We start from the raw sequence: 16,738 nt of genomic DNA, 5'->3' as shown, positions 1-16,738 counted from the left end.
GAGAGGGTATCGGCGACCGATGGGCTTGAGTCAGCGGCAATCCGGCGGGCTTGAGTCAGCGGCAATCCGGCAGGCATTGAGTCAGAGGCTGGCCGGCGGGCATTGAGTCAGAGGCTGGCCAGCGGCGTGCACAGGGGAGCTGCGGACGGCGGTGTGAACAGGGGAGCCGCCGACAGTGGGTGGGCTTTCCCCACAAGAGGCAGGAACACATGACACACACACAACAGTTCCCTTACAATTACATTACATTACATTGCATTATATTATATTATATTATATTATATTATATTATATTATAAAGCCCACAATATTTAGTTTTACATCCCATAATGTTCTGTCTGAAAGGCTTATACAGTATGAATTAATGGAAATAATCCAGTACAGTGTGAATATATATATATATATATATATATATATATATATATATATATATATATATATATATATATATATATATATATATATATATACATACATACAATTTGAAATATCTGTTTTCTATGTGAATGTGTTAAACTGTCATTTATTTCTGTGATCAAAGCTGTATTTTCAGCATCATTACTCCAGTCTTCAGTGTCACATGATCTTCAGAAATCATTCTAATATACTGATTTACTGATCAAGAAACATCTCTGATTATTATCAATGTTGAAAACAGCTGTGCTGCACAATATTTTTGTGGAAAATTCTTTGAAGAATGTAAGGTTCATATAAACCCAGTAAAGAGTGTTTTTGGTTGTGTCATAGATCAGCCCATCAGCACCACACCCAAATGAAAAAGCTGTAAACAAACCTTCAAATGACCAGGAATCGGCTTCTAATTGTCCTGTCCCACACTGAGCTCTATAAAAAGAGCCGATCATTAGAAAGAATAAAACCCAGAATAAAAGCTCCTCTCTGCTTCAGGTTTCCTGAGGAAGTCCCTCTTCCCAAAGCTTTGTCGGGACGCGGTTGCTAGTGAACAATGGCCTTCTGGGATCCAATAAGAAGGCAACTTCACAAAAAACAACTGAATTCTGCTTTAAATTAGAAACAGAACTGATTTTTATTGTCTTTTTTAATGCCTGCAGTGTCTCTAGCATCATCTGCTGCGTCTGTGGAGAATGTGTGCTGTTCGGCAGGTTTTGTCTGTGAGGCTAATATACTGTAAATTTGTTTTTGTGTTCTCAGGCCAACGGAGCTGTTTCGCAGCTGTAACGTTCAGTCAGACCAGGGCGCCATGAGCGACTTCAGACTCTGGTCCAACGGAACCATTAAGATGCCCTTCATGAACATCCCGGTGCTGGACATCAGGAAATGCCAGCCGGAGATGTGGAAGGCCGTGGCCTGTGCGCTGCAGATCAAACCCTGCTACAGCAAGACCAGAGGAAGTGTCATCTGCAGGTCAGCCTTCATCCTCATCATCTGCTTCATCAATGGAGACAATGTATCAAAACACATCCTGGTAACATCGCACCACAAAAGCTAAATAAAATCATATAAACAAGCCTTTATTTATTTATTTAATTTTTTTTGTAAATGCATTTTATGACAATTAATAAAATATCCCACAATAATTTACATTCATTTTCAGAAGTCATTATATTCTTACTACTTTAATGGTATTTTTTAATGTATTAAATAGAAAAAAACAATGATCAGCACAATAAAAAATATAAACTATATATATATTTATATAATATATAATAATATAATATAATATACTTTTTATGTTGTTGATTTATTGTTTTCTACATTAAATCATCCTTCATAGGGTAAAGAACATTCTGTGAAAATGTAACCTTTATATCTTTAATATTGACTAAGGCCATGTCAAAGATTGAAATGATAGTGAAATTAATGGTTGAAATCAAACTTTGATGCTTGTTATCTCATATTTTAAGACTTTAGCCTGGATTTCACAGAGAGGGTCACACACACACACACACACACACACACACACACAGATATATATATATATGTATATATATATATATATATATATATATATATATATATATATATATATATATATATATATATATAAAATATGCTTTGTAGTTATAATGTAAAATTGCCTTAATAATTAAACATTTAATTTATTTGTTTATTTTGCATGAAATATAATTACTTTTTGTGGTAGTAATGACAATTTGTGGAAAATGTGCTTTTTACAATACATTTTTACAATAAAACCTAATGTTTATTATTTTAAAATTGTATTATTATGATTACCCCATCCCCCAAATCCAATTATTTATGATTTTGTTTTGCTTTTGAATCAGAATATATCCAGACCTGTTCTTGACATCCAAATGTTATTTTCATGCACTAGATCAAAAAATGTTTTGTTGGCGTATAAACGTCTCATAATCCACATGTTTTGTCCAGCAGCAAGCTGTTGAGAGTTGATGCTGGTGTTCTGTTGTGTGGTTTGTGTGTGCTCAGTTACAGTCTTCAGATTCCTGTAATGCAGTGAGAATGTAATTGCAGGTTGTTGTATGATGGCTTTGAGTTTTAACCCTGCATGTTGCTTTAGTGCAGATCTTTTGAAACAGAAGTATCCGTTTCAGTGTTGCATTGAATTTTCTGCACACAGTATTGTTATTCAGAGAGCAAATTATATCAAAACACTGTCAGCATAGAGAAACAGATTCTAGTCAATCGTCTGGTGTTTTATCAGAAATAGTGCTGTGCAGTGCGGTTTTGTTCACACTGATAGACGTGTCTCTGGTGAGGATTAGACATCCTCATGCAGGAGAACGCTGAGGAATGACCAGAATAAAGAGCTGTGATGCTGAGTAATGGCATCATTCCTGTTCCAGCACTGTTTGTGGTTTAGAGGAAAACACATGATGAGAAACCAGAACTGCTTTAAAACAAGTGTTTGGTTCCGGTAACGGCTTTCACAGGTGCATTCTTCTGCCAGCGTGGACAAACACCATCCTGAAATACTGCACTAACAGAGTCGTCTGAATCCCGAACAAACGACTCCGATGAGCTGGTTCATTTTAGTGACTCAAAAACAAATCACACAACTGCTGTAGTCTGATTCCTGAATGAATGACTCTGAGTTGATTCTTTTTTTATGTGAATCAGAAGTATACAGTGCACTGGAGTAGTTCAATTCCCGAACAACTTACTATGAGCCGGTTCTTTATAATGAATCAAAAACATAACGTGTAACCTAATGTGGAGGATTTTAATGAGCTTGTTCACCAGCTGAGCTGGTCTGACGCCTCTTTGGGTGCGTGATTTCAGCTGGGGCTGGACAGCGAGACGATCAGATATGAGCTTCCTGTTTTTGATTTCTCCCTGCTCGAATGAATTAATCTTGTTTTATTTCTAAATGGATCGAGCTTCGAAGTTGTTGAGAAGGAAGATTTTCAGTCTCGCTGCCCAGTCTCCGATGAAGCACGTCACGTCGCGCCAGCTCACCTCCTTCCAAAGACCTCTACATACCGCACCAATGGTCCGAACCGCCTGCCCAGCCCCAACCTTCCCCATACCATCTGCAGCACCATTGTTGTCCTCAATCCAGAACCGCCCACGGCGAAGTCTGTGCCGCTTCCCGTGGCTAAGTCAGGCCCACCAGTGATCATTCAGGAGCATTCACTTATGGACAGGGCGATACCCCCCGAGTTTTCTGTTCCGGTCATTTGTCCAGAGCGCCCCCGAGAATCCGTGCTTCCAGAGCACCCCCTGAGAATCCGCGCTTCCAGAGCGCCCCCGAGAATCCGCGCTGTCCGAGCGCTCCTTTGAATCCACGCCTCCAGATCGTCCCCGAGAATCCGCGCTGTCCGAGCACTCCTTTGAATCCTCGCTGCCAGAGCGTCCCCAAGGATTCATGCTGTCCGAGCGCCCCCGAAGTGTCCGCGCTGTCCGAGCACCCCCAAGTGTCTGCGCTGTCCGCGCTGTCCGAGCGCCCCCAAGTGTCCGCGCTGTCCGAGCGCCCCCAAGTGTCCGCGCTGTCCGAGCGCCCTCAAGTGCCCGCTCCTCCCGAGCGCCCTCAAGTGCCCGCTCCTCCCGAGCGCCCTCATGTGCCCGCTCCTCCCGAGCGCCCTCAAATGCCCGAGCGCCCTCAAGTGCCCGCTCCTCCTGAGCGCCCTCAAGTGCTCCCAGAGGGGAACTTCCCCAAGAAAATTTTTTGGGGGGGGGCATATAGTCACGGCCTGTGTGGCCAGGCCAAGGGCATAACCCATAACCCTCTGATTGGCCGTCCAAGCTCCCAGATCTGCCATGGCTCCCCGAGTCTCCAGTCCCGCCATAGGCCTCCCGAGTCTCCAGTCCCGCCATAGGCCTCCCGAGTCTCCAGTCCCGCCATGGCCTCCCGAGTCTCCAGTCCCGCCATAGGCCTCCCGAGTCTCCAGTCCTGCCATAGGCCTCCCGAGTCCCCGGATCCGCCATGGCTACCAGTCTCCTGTGATCCGCCACGGTCGCCGAATTCTCCTGATCCGCCATGGCCACCGGACTCCACTGACCTGCCCCCTCCTCCCCGGTGGAACTGTTGCGCCTCGAGACGCGCCTTCCGGGAGGGGGGAGTAATGTTAGAAGTTGGGACTTCAGTCTGGTCTTTTTCTGATTTATCTATCTGTTCCTGTTTAACCTTATTTGGTTTTGTTCTGGTTTTCCTTATTAGTTCCTTATTAGTTAATTAAGGCTAAGTCCATTCACCTGTGTTTTGTCATCTCGTTCACTCCTTTGTTTCCATTTGCTTTATTAGCATTCAGTTTGATGTCTAGTGTTGTCGAGTCTTAACGTTATGTTGGTGTGGAAGACTTTGTTTATCATTAAAGCCTATTTTCACAAACTCCCCGTTGCCTGCCTTACCTGGTTCACGTCACGTAACAGTGAGTTATTGTAGTGCATTTATGCTGCCTCTCAAGAAACTGACAAAAATCAACAAGTATATGCGTAGTACTTTTTAACATTTTCTTACTTAAAATAAACATTAACTGAAATAAAATATAAAAATCTAGTTTCCAAGGCAACATTTCTCATTTTCGTTTAGTTTAACTCGATGTACTAAAATAACTAAAATTAGAACTGAAATAAAAATAAAAATCTTTAAGAATGTTTAGTTATGTGTTCTTTTGTTCTCTGTGTTTGGTTTATTGTTGATGATATTGGACTGATGGCACACAGAGGTATCGTCTGGCGCAGCAGTGTTACAATGTGCTGCTAAACAAAACACTACAAATGTTTCTATCAGTGTGAGTGAATGAGAAATAACAAGCAGGACCTCAGACGTCTCCTGAGACGCTGCATGTAGACAGTGGTGAGGAGCAGCGATTTACTTGTTTACTTGTTTATTGGCTTTTATCCCGTCCGTCTGAGCCACAGATCACATTAGTTTCACTGCTGGCAGCTCTGTTCCTCCGACACATCTCTTTACAACAACATAACTCATGATCATTTCTGTCTTCGGCCGCCGGATCCAGAATATTCCTGTAGAGTCACACAGCTGGCGGCTGATGGATTACGATGCTCTTAAGCCCTATCATCACATTTGTTGTTACAAAGTATCACAAGCATGAGATATGAAGTGTCACATGATGAATATGAATAATATTAAGAGTTTAAATTCTGGGATGGATTAAAACTTGTCTTGATGTTTTAGAATTTCATAAAAACAAACATTTCACACTGGCACAAAATCGCATTAATATGGAGAGACAATTTATTAACACTGTCAGAATAGCAGATAACTATGGAAGCCTTTATCCATCACGGATAAAAAGATAGAAAAGTGAATTGCAATTTTTTATCTCATAAGTTGGACATTTTTCATATCTTGTTTAGATAACACAGTTCTGTCGTTATTTCCCTCAGAATTCTGAGAATTTCTGAGCAACTGTTTTTTTTTTTTCACCACAGAATAAAAAAATAAAAAATGTAATTGTTACTTTTAATCTTACAATTCTGACTTTGTTCTTGCAATCTCAGTTTTTGTAATTCTTCTTCCTCTAGCGGTAGCTGATAGTCATTTTAGATTTGATATTTTAAGTTTATTCATTAGTATTAAATTATTGTTTACATCTATTTATATATATATATATAAAAATATGTATATATGCCTAATGTGAATCGTCAAATATCTATGTGAGTGTATGCTGCACACATAATTTCCCTACAGGAAATTATATAAATTCTGAACTGAACTGATTATTTTTTAATGTGTTGCATGAACCAGCTTCCATAGACAACCCCTTAAATGAAGATTAAATAACCCTCAGGTTTGCTTTACAGTAAAATCAACAATACATTGGCATTAGAGGAATGTTATAGCAACCTTATCATAACATTTACACAACTTTACCATCAAACAATCAGTACAATAATATAAAAGCACCAGTTTATTACATAGGCACAACAATACATGAGCATCAAATGAACACCACCTTCAGACTGAAATTGCATTATAAGTTAGGTTAGAATCAGAGGATCATGATAATTGCACAATGAATTTAAGCGCTGCAGTGTCTCCTCAGGTCGGACTGTGTGGATATCCTGACACAGTGCGGCGATCGCAAGCGCTTTCTGGAGGGACAGACGCCCGAGCGCATATGTGACCTGCTGTCTCCTACAGACAACCCGGAGCGCTGCATCCCTCTCCACAGATACCTCAGTGAGTGAGCGTTCGTCCGCACCGTTCAGATCTGGGTCTGATATATTCACTGATGTCCTTACGCTTCCCACAGCTCCCAGTCCCTTTGAGAACACCATTGAAGAAGTCATCCACCCCTGCAACCCCAACCCCTGTCCCAGCAATCACCTGTGTGAAGTCAACAGAAAGGGCTGCCACCCCGGACACGACTGCCTGCCCTACTTCTGCGTTCCTGGTGAACACACCTTAACATCTTCACTTATGAGCTGACAGTGTGATCAAACATGTGCATTTATTAGGAGGGTGTGTTCAGAGTGGAATAACAGTGCTGCTTACTGAATACTGCATACTGCTTACTTAAAGTGCAGTTAATTCAGGACAATACGGCCAAATTTTGACATTGAGGTGCATGCCATCAAACGGTCCACTGTATAACTGTCCAAAACAAAACAAAAGCAAAACCTAGACAACATAAATTAAACAAGCAAAACTGCCTTTTTTCCTTATTTAATTTAATTTTGTTTAGGTTTTGCTTTTGTTTTGTTTTGCTGTGTTTTGGTTTTAAAACATCTTATTGATAGTTCTTAATTGATAGTATCTTATTGATAGTAATGAGCCAAAATGCTTTTTTAAAGGTGTTTTAAAACTTTTTAGACAGTTTCCAATCAAATAAGAAGTAGATTTTAAAGGTTTGTTTTGGGTTTGGTTTCAGTTTATTTTTTTTATTTTTTTTTCTGTTTTGTTTAGTTTTGGATTTATTTTTTTTAAGGTCTTTAAAACTTTTTATACAGTTTCCAGTCAAAAAGCAGATTTTAAACTTTTGTTTGGTTTTGTTTTAGGGTTTTTTGTTTTGCTTTGCTTTGTTTTGTTTGAAATGTTTTAACTCTTTGATACTCCGATCAAATAATGAGTCAAGAAGTGGCTTCATGACACCAGAAAATGAAGGTGAAGTTGAGTGAAGTGCATTGTGGGATACCTCTGTCGTAAACTGCACATCCGTGTGTTGTATGCACACAGGACACTGGCACACTGTGCACAGTACTCAGAGTAACAGTAGTATGCATACTGTGCACAGTAAGATGACAGGGAAGTGCATTAGGATTGTGTTGTTGTCTCTAAGGCTGCAAGCTGGGAGAAGCGTCGGAGTTCCTGGTGCCGGTGGACGGCCGGATCCAGGTGCCCACCAGGAACGGTCAGGTGGGCTGTTTCGAAGTGTGCACCTGCGGTCAGAGCGGTCGTCTGGAGAACTGCGCTGACATGCCCTGCTTCGACACCAGCAAGACCTGCCTCATGGGAGGACAGCGCAAGAGTAAGAGCTTATATCTGCATGCAGCTTCGCTCTCACATTAATGAATAGCAAGTCTTCTTCAGCACTTGCTGCGTGAATCATGTGTATTTCACATAGTAATGGTGTGTAACACACTGCAAAAAATGCTTTTCTTCTGTATATTTTTTTGTCTTGTTTCCAGACAAAATATCTAAAACAATTCTTAAATCAAGAAGGATTTTCTAGACAAATAAAAATTATTGTCTTGTTTTCAGAAAAAACATGTAAAAATTAAGTGAGTTTTTGCTGGAAACAAGCAAAATAATCTGCCAATGGGGAAAGCAAAATAATGTTATTTCAAACAGAAAACAAGAAAAAAAATTCTTACCCCATTGGCATATTATTGTGTTTGTGTCCAGCAAAAACTCACTTAATTTTTACATGTTTTGTTCTGAAAACGACAATAATCTTTACTTGTCTAGAAAATCCTTCTTGATTTAAGAAGTTTTAGATATTTTGGCTGGAAACAAGACAAAAAAATATACAGAAGAAAAGCATTTTTTGCAGTGCAGACACCTGAATTTGTTTGTTTAGCCAATGGATGTTTTTTTTTTATTTAATTTTTTTTATTGCAAAAAAGCAACAACAAGAAACAGCATTGCATTGAAATACAATAGCATAAAGGAAAGGGGGGGGGGCACCTCAATCAGTATGGAAAATATCATCATAAGCCTTAAGAAACTCAATGAGTTTAAGAGATTTATCAATAAGCAAAATCTCAGCAAAAAAGGCATCAAATCTAGTTAACATCCTGAGAAATTTCTTGAGCCTATTGTTGTTTTTGTAACATCTTGGTCCAGAACTGGTCATTTGGTTTTAAGTGGACGTTGCCATCTGTTGGTGAAATTATGCATTAATAACAACAGAAATCTGTATTCTCAGTGGATGGATATTTAGAATGGTTTCCAGTATGTTTTAAACAACACAAACAATCGAACAGGAAATATATGAGCACACACAAACAAAAGGACAAAATTGTTTGCCATCAACACTGTGCACGGCGGAGGATAGACCTGGAATTTCGCAGGTTCCTCCTACGATAAAGTTAGATGTGCCTTCGCCAGACGGTACCGAGACATTTCGTAAAAAGAACTTGTCGGGTGCTTTGGCACAGACACCATGCACAGATAAATTTTGTCCGGATACTGGGGTAAACAAACGAAATGGCGCTGTGGAGAAAGTTGGAGCAGCATGTGACTCGGTGTGCTCGTCTCATCTATTCATGCCGTGTCACTCAAACGCTGTTACCAAACAACAAAGATATAGACTATTTCAGACTGTTAACCATGCCAAAGTACTCTGGGACCCAAAGGTTAAACCTAAAGGTGTATTTGGGGGACACCTAAATATAAGAAGCGCTGTATCGAAATCTGAACAACTTGAACAGTTGCTAACACATTCCAACCTTGACTTTTTGTGTCTTTCTGAGACTTGGCTAAAATCCACCACTTCAAATAGTGCTGTCTATATTCCAGGCTACAACATCTACAGGCGTGACCGTGGTCATGGCAAAGGGGGTGGAGTAATGATCTATGTCAAGGACAGTTTTCAATGTGTACACATGGAATCAGTGGAAGATGTTTTGGAATGTGTGGGGATACAAATTAGGCTGTCTCCGGAAATGTCTTTCGCTGTTCTTGTTTTGTATAGGCCTCCGACATCAAATAATGTATTTTTTGATCACTTAACTGACATTCTTAAAAAATGTGATGCGAAAGAAATACTTCTCATGGGGCATTTTAAGATAAATTGGATCAATAAAAATGGTAGAAAAAAACTAAAGGAGATTACTCAAAAATGTAATTTTACACAAATGATTGAAAAAGCAACTCGGATTACTAAGACATCTCAAACACTCATTGATCTAGTCTTTACTAACAAAGCTGACCGTATCGGTAAAGTTTATAATTTAATGACCGGTCTTTCTGATCATAATTTAACATTAGTTGCAAGGAAACTATCAAAAGTGCGCTATCGAAATTTAAATAAGGTTGATACTAATGAATCTGTACTTTATATCCCCAGGAAAGATATTGAGAGGTTTGATAATGAAATAAGAAAGGTAAATTGGTTTGAAATGATAAAGACAGTAATGCAGCTTCTAGTGAGCTGATAAAGATGTTTCAATAGCTTGTTTTTAAACATTATAAAGGAAAAAAAGGTAAAGCCTAAAGGCAAGATCCCTTTACCTTGGTTAAATGATAATCTATGGAAATTGATGAGAACTCGAGATTCAGCATTAAAAAAGTCCCATAAAACGGGACTTATAACTGATTGCTTGATCTATAATGGACTTCGAAATAAAGTCACTCAACAGCTAAGACAAGCAAAAGCAATATTTTTTTTTTTCTGAATATAATTAAACAAGCAAAGGGTAATTCTAAACAACTTTGGCAAACTATAGACAAATTAACTGGAAAGATGCAAACTAAGAGTGGAATAATAGAGCTGAAAATAGATGACGAAAACCACAAGGATGGGCTAACAGTTTCAAACTATTTTAATAATTATTTTATTGATTCAGTGGATGAAATTATCCAACATACCTCTGGATTGCCTTATCCTTGCTCATCACCTCAGCCCTCCTTTTATGATCATGAGCTTCTATGTTTTAAACACATTGATTATTCTAAAACAGATAAAATAATAAAATCCTTATCCAACTCAAAAGCTAAAGATTACTGGGGACTTGATAGCTCTCTCATTAAAAAACATAGGGAGATTTTAACACCAGCTATTACACATTTTGTGAATAAATCTATTGATGAGAGTATCTTCCCCAGTGTCTTTAAAACAGCAGTTATAACCCCAATTCATAAATCTGGAAGCAAAAATGAAATAAGTAACTACAGGCCTATTAGTATATTACCTGTAGTATCTAAAATTCTTGAGAAAGCCATTATAGAGCAGCTAACCGATCACTTAGATTGTAATAATTTATTGCAGTTCGGTTTTAGATGCAACCATTCCACCGACGCAGCCTGCTGCTATCTGATAGAAAACATAAAGGCTAACTTGGACAGAGGGGGCACGGTGGGTGCAGTGTTTTTGGACTTACGAAAAGTCTTCGACACGGTAAACCACCATGTCCTTCTGTCTAAGCTCTCTAAGTATAACCTATCCATGGAGACATTGCATTGGATACAATCGTATCTCTCAAATCGGATGCAATGTGTGAGGGTAAATAATGCATTGTCCTCTCTGAAGCCCGGCACAACTGGGGTCCCGCAAGGATCAATTTTGGGACCATTGTTGTTCAGTATTTACATCAATGATCTTCCGGCTGTGTGCAAGGGCATAGACATCATCATGTACGCAGATGATGCTGTCATCTACGTACATGGGAGGGATAAGGAGCAAGTAGCCATTAAATTGTCCTCGCCCATGGACAAAATAAGTAATTGGCTTAAATCTTCTTGCTTAACACTAAATATTGAAAAAACTGTCGGAATGTATTTCGCTAAGTATATTAACCAGCTGCTGACTCAAATGTCTCTCTTTGCACATGTACAGTATTTGTGAAGCATTCGTATAGTTTACAGTCTACCCTTCCGTCGCCGTCAGACCATGTCAAATTTTGAATGGGATTGATAGGGAGGGCAGACGATAGTCCCGCGGCGACGTCACGGCGACGTCACTGTAGAACCAATCTTAGGCGGCGACGTGACGGCGGTGTACGTGAGAAATTTACATAAAAAATGACGTGTGATTGGTACGTCGTCTCTATGTACGTCGCATTCCATGACGCCTGATACATACAGATTTTACAGTAATTAGTTAACTAACAAGTGGCAATAATCCATAAGAATTCTACATTTATTTCATGTATTATGTGTGTGTGTGTGTGTGTGTGTGTGTGTATTGGCTGTTATGTTAGTGTTGAAGTGAATAAATTAAACATGTTTTGAACATTAAAGGCATTATTTTAAGTTGGATGCTATGGCCCTAAGAGCCTATGCTCAATTTTTCTTTCTTTTTTGTTCCTTCGTGATCTTGCCTGAATTTTCTTTAAGTCTTTTAACATTATCTTCAACATTAAATGTGGTGCAGAACAAGTTATTCTGGGAAAACATTCTTGGTTTCATGTATATAGCTTATCTATTTTGGAAAATAAGAGTTTACAAAAAGTGAAACAGTAAAAAGTTGATGGTAGAAAGGATTTTTATGATTATTATTATTATTATTAAATTTGTTACAACAAATGATTACTAACATGGTAACTTCTGACCAAAAAGAGGAGCAGTTATAATAGATGTATGAATTTCTGATGCTCAGGAGGAGAACAGCAAATTCTGAACCAGGGGTTGTCAGCTATGGTCTTCAAGGTCCACTTTCCTGCAGAGTTTAGCTCCAACCCTAATCAGTTGAGAACTCCTGGTTTAGAATTTGCTGTTCTCCTCCTGAACTATTATAATTGTATTTTTGGCATTATAACCACTGCTCTAAATCAGTGGTTTTCAATCCTGGTCCTGGGGACCCACCGCTCTGCACATTTTGCAAGTCTCCCTTATTTCCAGGATTGAAAGCCACTGCTCTAAATCATCAGCAATTTCAACAGCAACCTGAAGGCTTGGATATTAACCTTGTCCACTAGATGGAGCTATAATATAAGGAATCGTTTTAGTCTAATATTATTAATTTGTATTAACTTTGAATGGAAATAAATGCATTGATTTATGTAACTTGTGTATTGACAGTGTAGTTGTATATAGTCCATTTACATGTAAGTTTGTGAAATGTGAATCACTAATATTTGATGGTGGAAAAATAGAGAGTGCTGAAAGGTGTATGTCAGATAAGGGAGAGATACAAAATGTGCAGACTCCAAAACATGAAATGGAACCCCTCCTGCACTACAACAGTGGGTGAAAGAAATAACCAAAAAGATCATAATTTGTATAGACAAGGGGTCTCCGGCCCTGCTCCTGGAGAGCTACTACAGACTTCAGCTCCAACACTGCTCCAACACACCTGTCTGTAATTATCATGCAACCCTGAACACCTTGATAACTGCCTCAACACCTCATTCAAGTATTAATAGTTAATTATCTATTTCATGTTCTGTTTGGCTCAGAATTGTCTAGAAATTGTATTAATGACTGTTTTATTAAAAGCAAATCGTTTTGTTTTACTGTAATGCAATCTCTTGAGTTAGTAAGGATATATTCATTGGCAGGTGAATGTGAAAAGGTAGCCAAAGGAAAGTTTTATATATATAGGCATGAAAGTAAATTGGTAAGACTGAGATGAAGTTAATAAAACAATGTGAAAAGTAGATGGCAGAAAGAAAAAATGGTTTTATAACATCCAAAGAAATGCTGGTAAATAGAGTAACAAGCAGAAATAGAAAGGAACATTCAATTATTTACTTAGATTTGATTATACATTTAGTACCTTTGGAAAAATTAGAAAACATGAGACAGGAAAATGGGTACACTGTGTTCAAGAAAAAACTGCAGGTTATGATGAAACTTCCATAGGCTAATAGCCTACATTGAATATCAATATCAATATCAAAAGGAGAATATCAATTTACAATTAAAAAAAAAAAAACATTGGAAAAAACACAAGAAAACATAAATATGTACAGCTGAGCTGTACAGTAAATATTAATGGTTTCAAGAGTTTTCACAATTTCTCTGCAATGAACCATTGTTTATTTTAAGAAATCTCAATAATCATATTTTTGAGGGACATGGAAAAGTCTTCCATAAGTCTCCTTTTAATTTTTATTTTCCAAAGAAGCAAGAAAAATAAATACTTGTTTGGGACAATATAAACAATCCTATCCCTTTAACCCTCTGGTACTGTTCTGTTCAACAGAGTTGAGTTTGTGGCAAAACCATTTACGGTCCTTGTATTATTTTATTCTATGCTTGGTACTTTTTTTCTACAATAACTTGCATTTGGGAATGCGGACAAAACTTGTGCTGTTGAAATTATTTGTAGCAACTTAAAAACATAGCCAGCAACACATGAGAATGCATCAATATATTTATAAATAAATGGTTAAGGTTTCAAAATAAAACTTTAAACTGTTGGCTGTAGTATTTCTATCATAAATATGTGGCCAAACATTACAGAGTAAATGCAATTAATCATTAGATAAACAATGGTTTGCTCGTGATGTAAAGTTTAACAACAATCGTCAGGCCGCTGGCGCCGTCTGCTGGTATTTCTTATAATACATAAAATACGTAAGTTTATTGTTTATACATTTTGATACTTTATTTCAACCAATTATTATTGCCACTTTATTACATATATTTAATTGGTACTAAAAGATATTGTTCACTTATCTTAATTACCAAAAATATATAAATAAAATCTTCAGCAGATGATTAACAAAATAATCATTACTGATAGCCCTAGTTAAAACAATTGAAAATGATCCTGCATTGTTTTGAAATTTGTGATTAGAATAGTATTTTTGTCATATATTTTGCCATTGTTGATTTCTTGAAAATAATAGGCTATTAAAATGACTTAATCTCCTGAAAAGAATATTGCATATAGTCGTGAGCTAATGTAGGCTATTCACACATTGTATAGTCAGTTGTGTTAATTAAAATTCTTACCACCATCAAAAGTAAAAACTCAGAATGACATATCCCAGAATATTTTGTGTATAGATTATAATTATTAATTGTGTTTATATTTGAAGTTGTTGTAAATAGCTGTGAACATAACATAAAATTGCGACTTTGATGGTGTATAATTTGTCATTAATCTCCAAGAGAATGCAAATTAAGTATTTTTTTAATTATTATGTTTGTAAAAAGTACAGAGATGACATCAATGACATACAAGTTTGTATGCAATACACAATTAGTATCAAGGATATAGTCAATGTCATCAGAACACAGGGAAGTAAAATAAAAAAGTTAATGATTGATAAAGAAAGTAAGAAAACTTGGGGAAAAAAACACATGAGGGTAAGATACTAATTTATTGTGGTGGCAAAGTACTCCTCCTCCGGCGTTGGTGTCACGCGTCTGTGTTGCGACGTACTCCTTCTCCGGCGTTGGTGTCACGCATCTGTGTTGCGACGTACTCCTTCTCACACGTAAAAACTACACGACTGCCGACTTTGGTTGGTAATCCATGGCACGGTGCACCCCCCATACACCGCCGCTGTTTAAACGCCGAGCGCGCCTCTCCTCGGGAGACCGGTCTCTTCCCCGTGCATGCACGCTGGTGTCCTCGTGGGTCCAGGAAGGGAGCGTCGAGGAGGACTGCCGCGCCCGTTAGGCGGCTGACAGGCCAGGATGCCGGGCCGCCGAATCCCCCAGAAGCGCCGGGAACCCAGGAGATGGACGAAGCCGCGCAAGAGACGCCGCCACCACTCGCTCCCGGCCCCGAGAGGGGAGCGCGTGCGGCCACCGGACTCCGCCCCTTCCCTGGACCCTTCCCTGACGAACACTACCCTCCTTCACTAGCCCCGCGGCACAACGAGGACACCAGATTCCCCGTTTATTTGGACACTTTTCCCCCTTTGGACACTTTATTTTCCTTTTTATTGTTTAATAAAACCTCTCCGAGGCTTGACGCCACACCCACTGTGTCTGTCGTTGGCTCCTCCCGCCACAATACTTATAGTTAAATCTGTCAGTAGGTTAGTTGTGTATAGGTTTATAGTGTTTTTTACTTCATTGTTGTATGTCTGTATTTATGTAGCACCGTGGTCCTGCGAGACACGACATTTTGTTCCACTGTATGTCCCCACATGTAGCAGATATGCCTAACATCTATGTTAATGGACAAAAAATCTATATCGTGACAGAGATAAAATATCTAGGTGTCCATTTGGACCAAACTCTGAGTTTTAAAAACATATTAAAAGGATGTGCAACTCTATTAAATATAATATTTCCACCTTTAGACATATTAGGAATAGTTTGACAACTGAAGCATTTTTCATGTATTTTAATGCCATGATTTCTCCACACATCACTTATTGTTTGTCTTGATGGTCTCAGGCCAATGAGACCACACTTAAACCGCTCAGATCGGTCTATAATCAGGCGTTAAAGGTGCTTGACAGAAAAGCCCCTCGTTATCATCACTGCAATATTCTCAGTAAATATAAAATATTAAGTTTTGACTCTCTAATTCGATATACAAATCTAAGAACCATTTTCAAAATTGTTAATAATATTGCTCCACCCTCATTGAAAAAAATCATAAAACTTTATTCTGAACAAACGAATCTCGCTCTACTGCTCACAGAAACTGTGCTGTCCCGAAAAGATCCTCTGCCTTTGCACAGACAGCCTTCTCATTTAAAACCATTAAACAATGGAATCAACTTCCAGACAGTTTAAAGTTGTCTATAGATCTGAATAAGTTCTCTCGAAACTTAAAGAAATACATCCTTGATAACCAGTTGTGTCAGCATCAGTACACTTAAAGTTTACAAATGTAATATGTTGTACATATTTTAGGCTGTGATGGTTTTTTGATTAGTTTTTCATTTAAATATTTGATTCGTTTTAGATGATCACTGTTCAACTAATATTGCATGTATTTGGTAGTGCTATTGACAGCTATTTGTAATGTAATGTTTTAATATTGTGTGCACCTGCCCAGGGATTGCAGATGGAAATTAGCATTTGCTAACTCTGGTACAAAGCATATTTTCGTAAGATTAATGTATTTTGTACATTGTCCCTGACAAATAAACTACTAAAATAAATAAAAAAATAAATAAATATCAATATATAGAAAAAATATAAAAATAAAACCTTTTAGAATGATGCATATCATTAGTGCAAAGATTTTCTTTTTTTTCCTCTAGTTTTTATAAGTATGTGTTTTTGTAAACA

The 16,738-nt window shown here is 38.2% G+C and overlaps 1 protein-coding gene across 1 annotated transcript in view; it reads left to right on the top strand.

Annotated features, from left to right (window-relative positions):
* The window catches only part of LOC306863203 (reversion-inducing cysteine-rich protein with Kazal motifs-like), a 73,570-nt gene that overhangs the window by 42,375 nt on the left and 14,457 nt on the right, over positions 1 to 16,738 (top strand). The window contains exons 11-14 of the mRNA XM_079406427.1: positions 1,171 to 1,383; positions 6,471 to 6,607; positions 6,681 to 6,821; positions 7,707 to 7,895. Of these exons, the coding sequence (XP_079262553.1) occupies positions 1,171 to 1,383; positions 6,471 to 6,607; positions 6,681 to 6,821; positions 7,707 to 7,895 (680 nt within the window). The remainder of the gene's footprint in view (positions 1 to 1,170; positions 1,384 to 6,470; positions 6,608 to 6,680; positions 6,822 to 7,706; positions 7,896 to 16,738) is intronic.

The sequence above is a fragment of the Barbus barbus genome, assembly GCF_936440315.1.
Source record: "Barbus barbus genome assembly, chromosome: 44".
NCBI classification, from domain to species: Eukaryota; Metazoa; Chordata; class Actinopteri; order Cypriniformes; family Cyprinidae; genus Barbus; species Barbus barbus.
The sequence above is the reverse complement of the archived record's forward strand: the minus strand, read 5'-3'. Positions and strand labels throughout refer to the sequence as shown.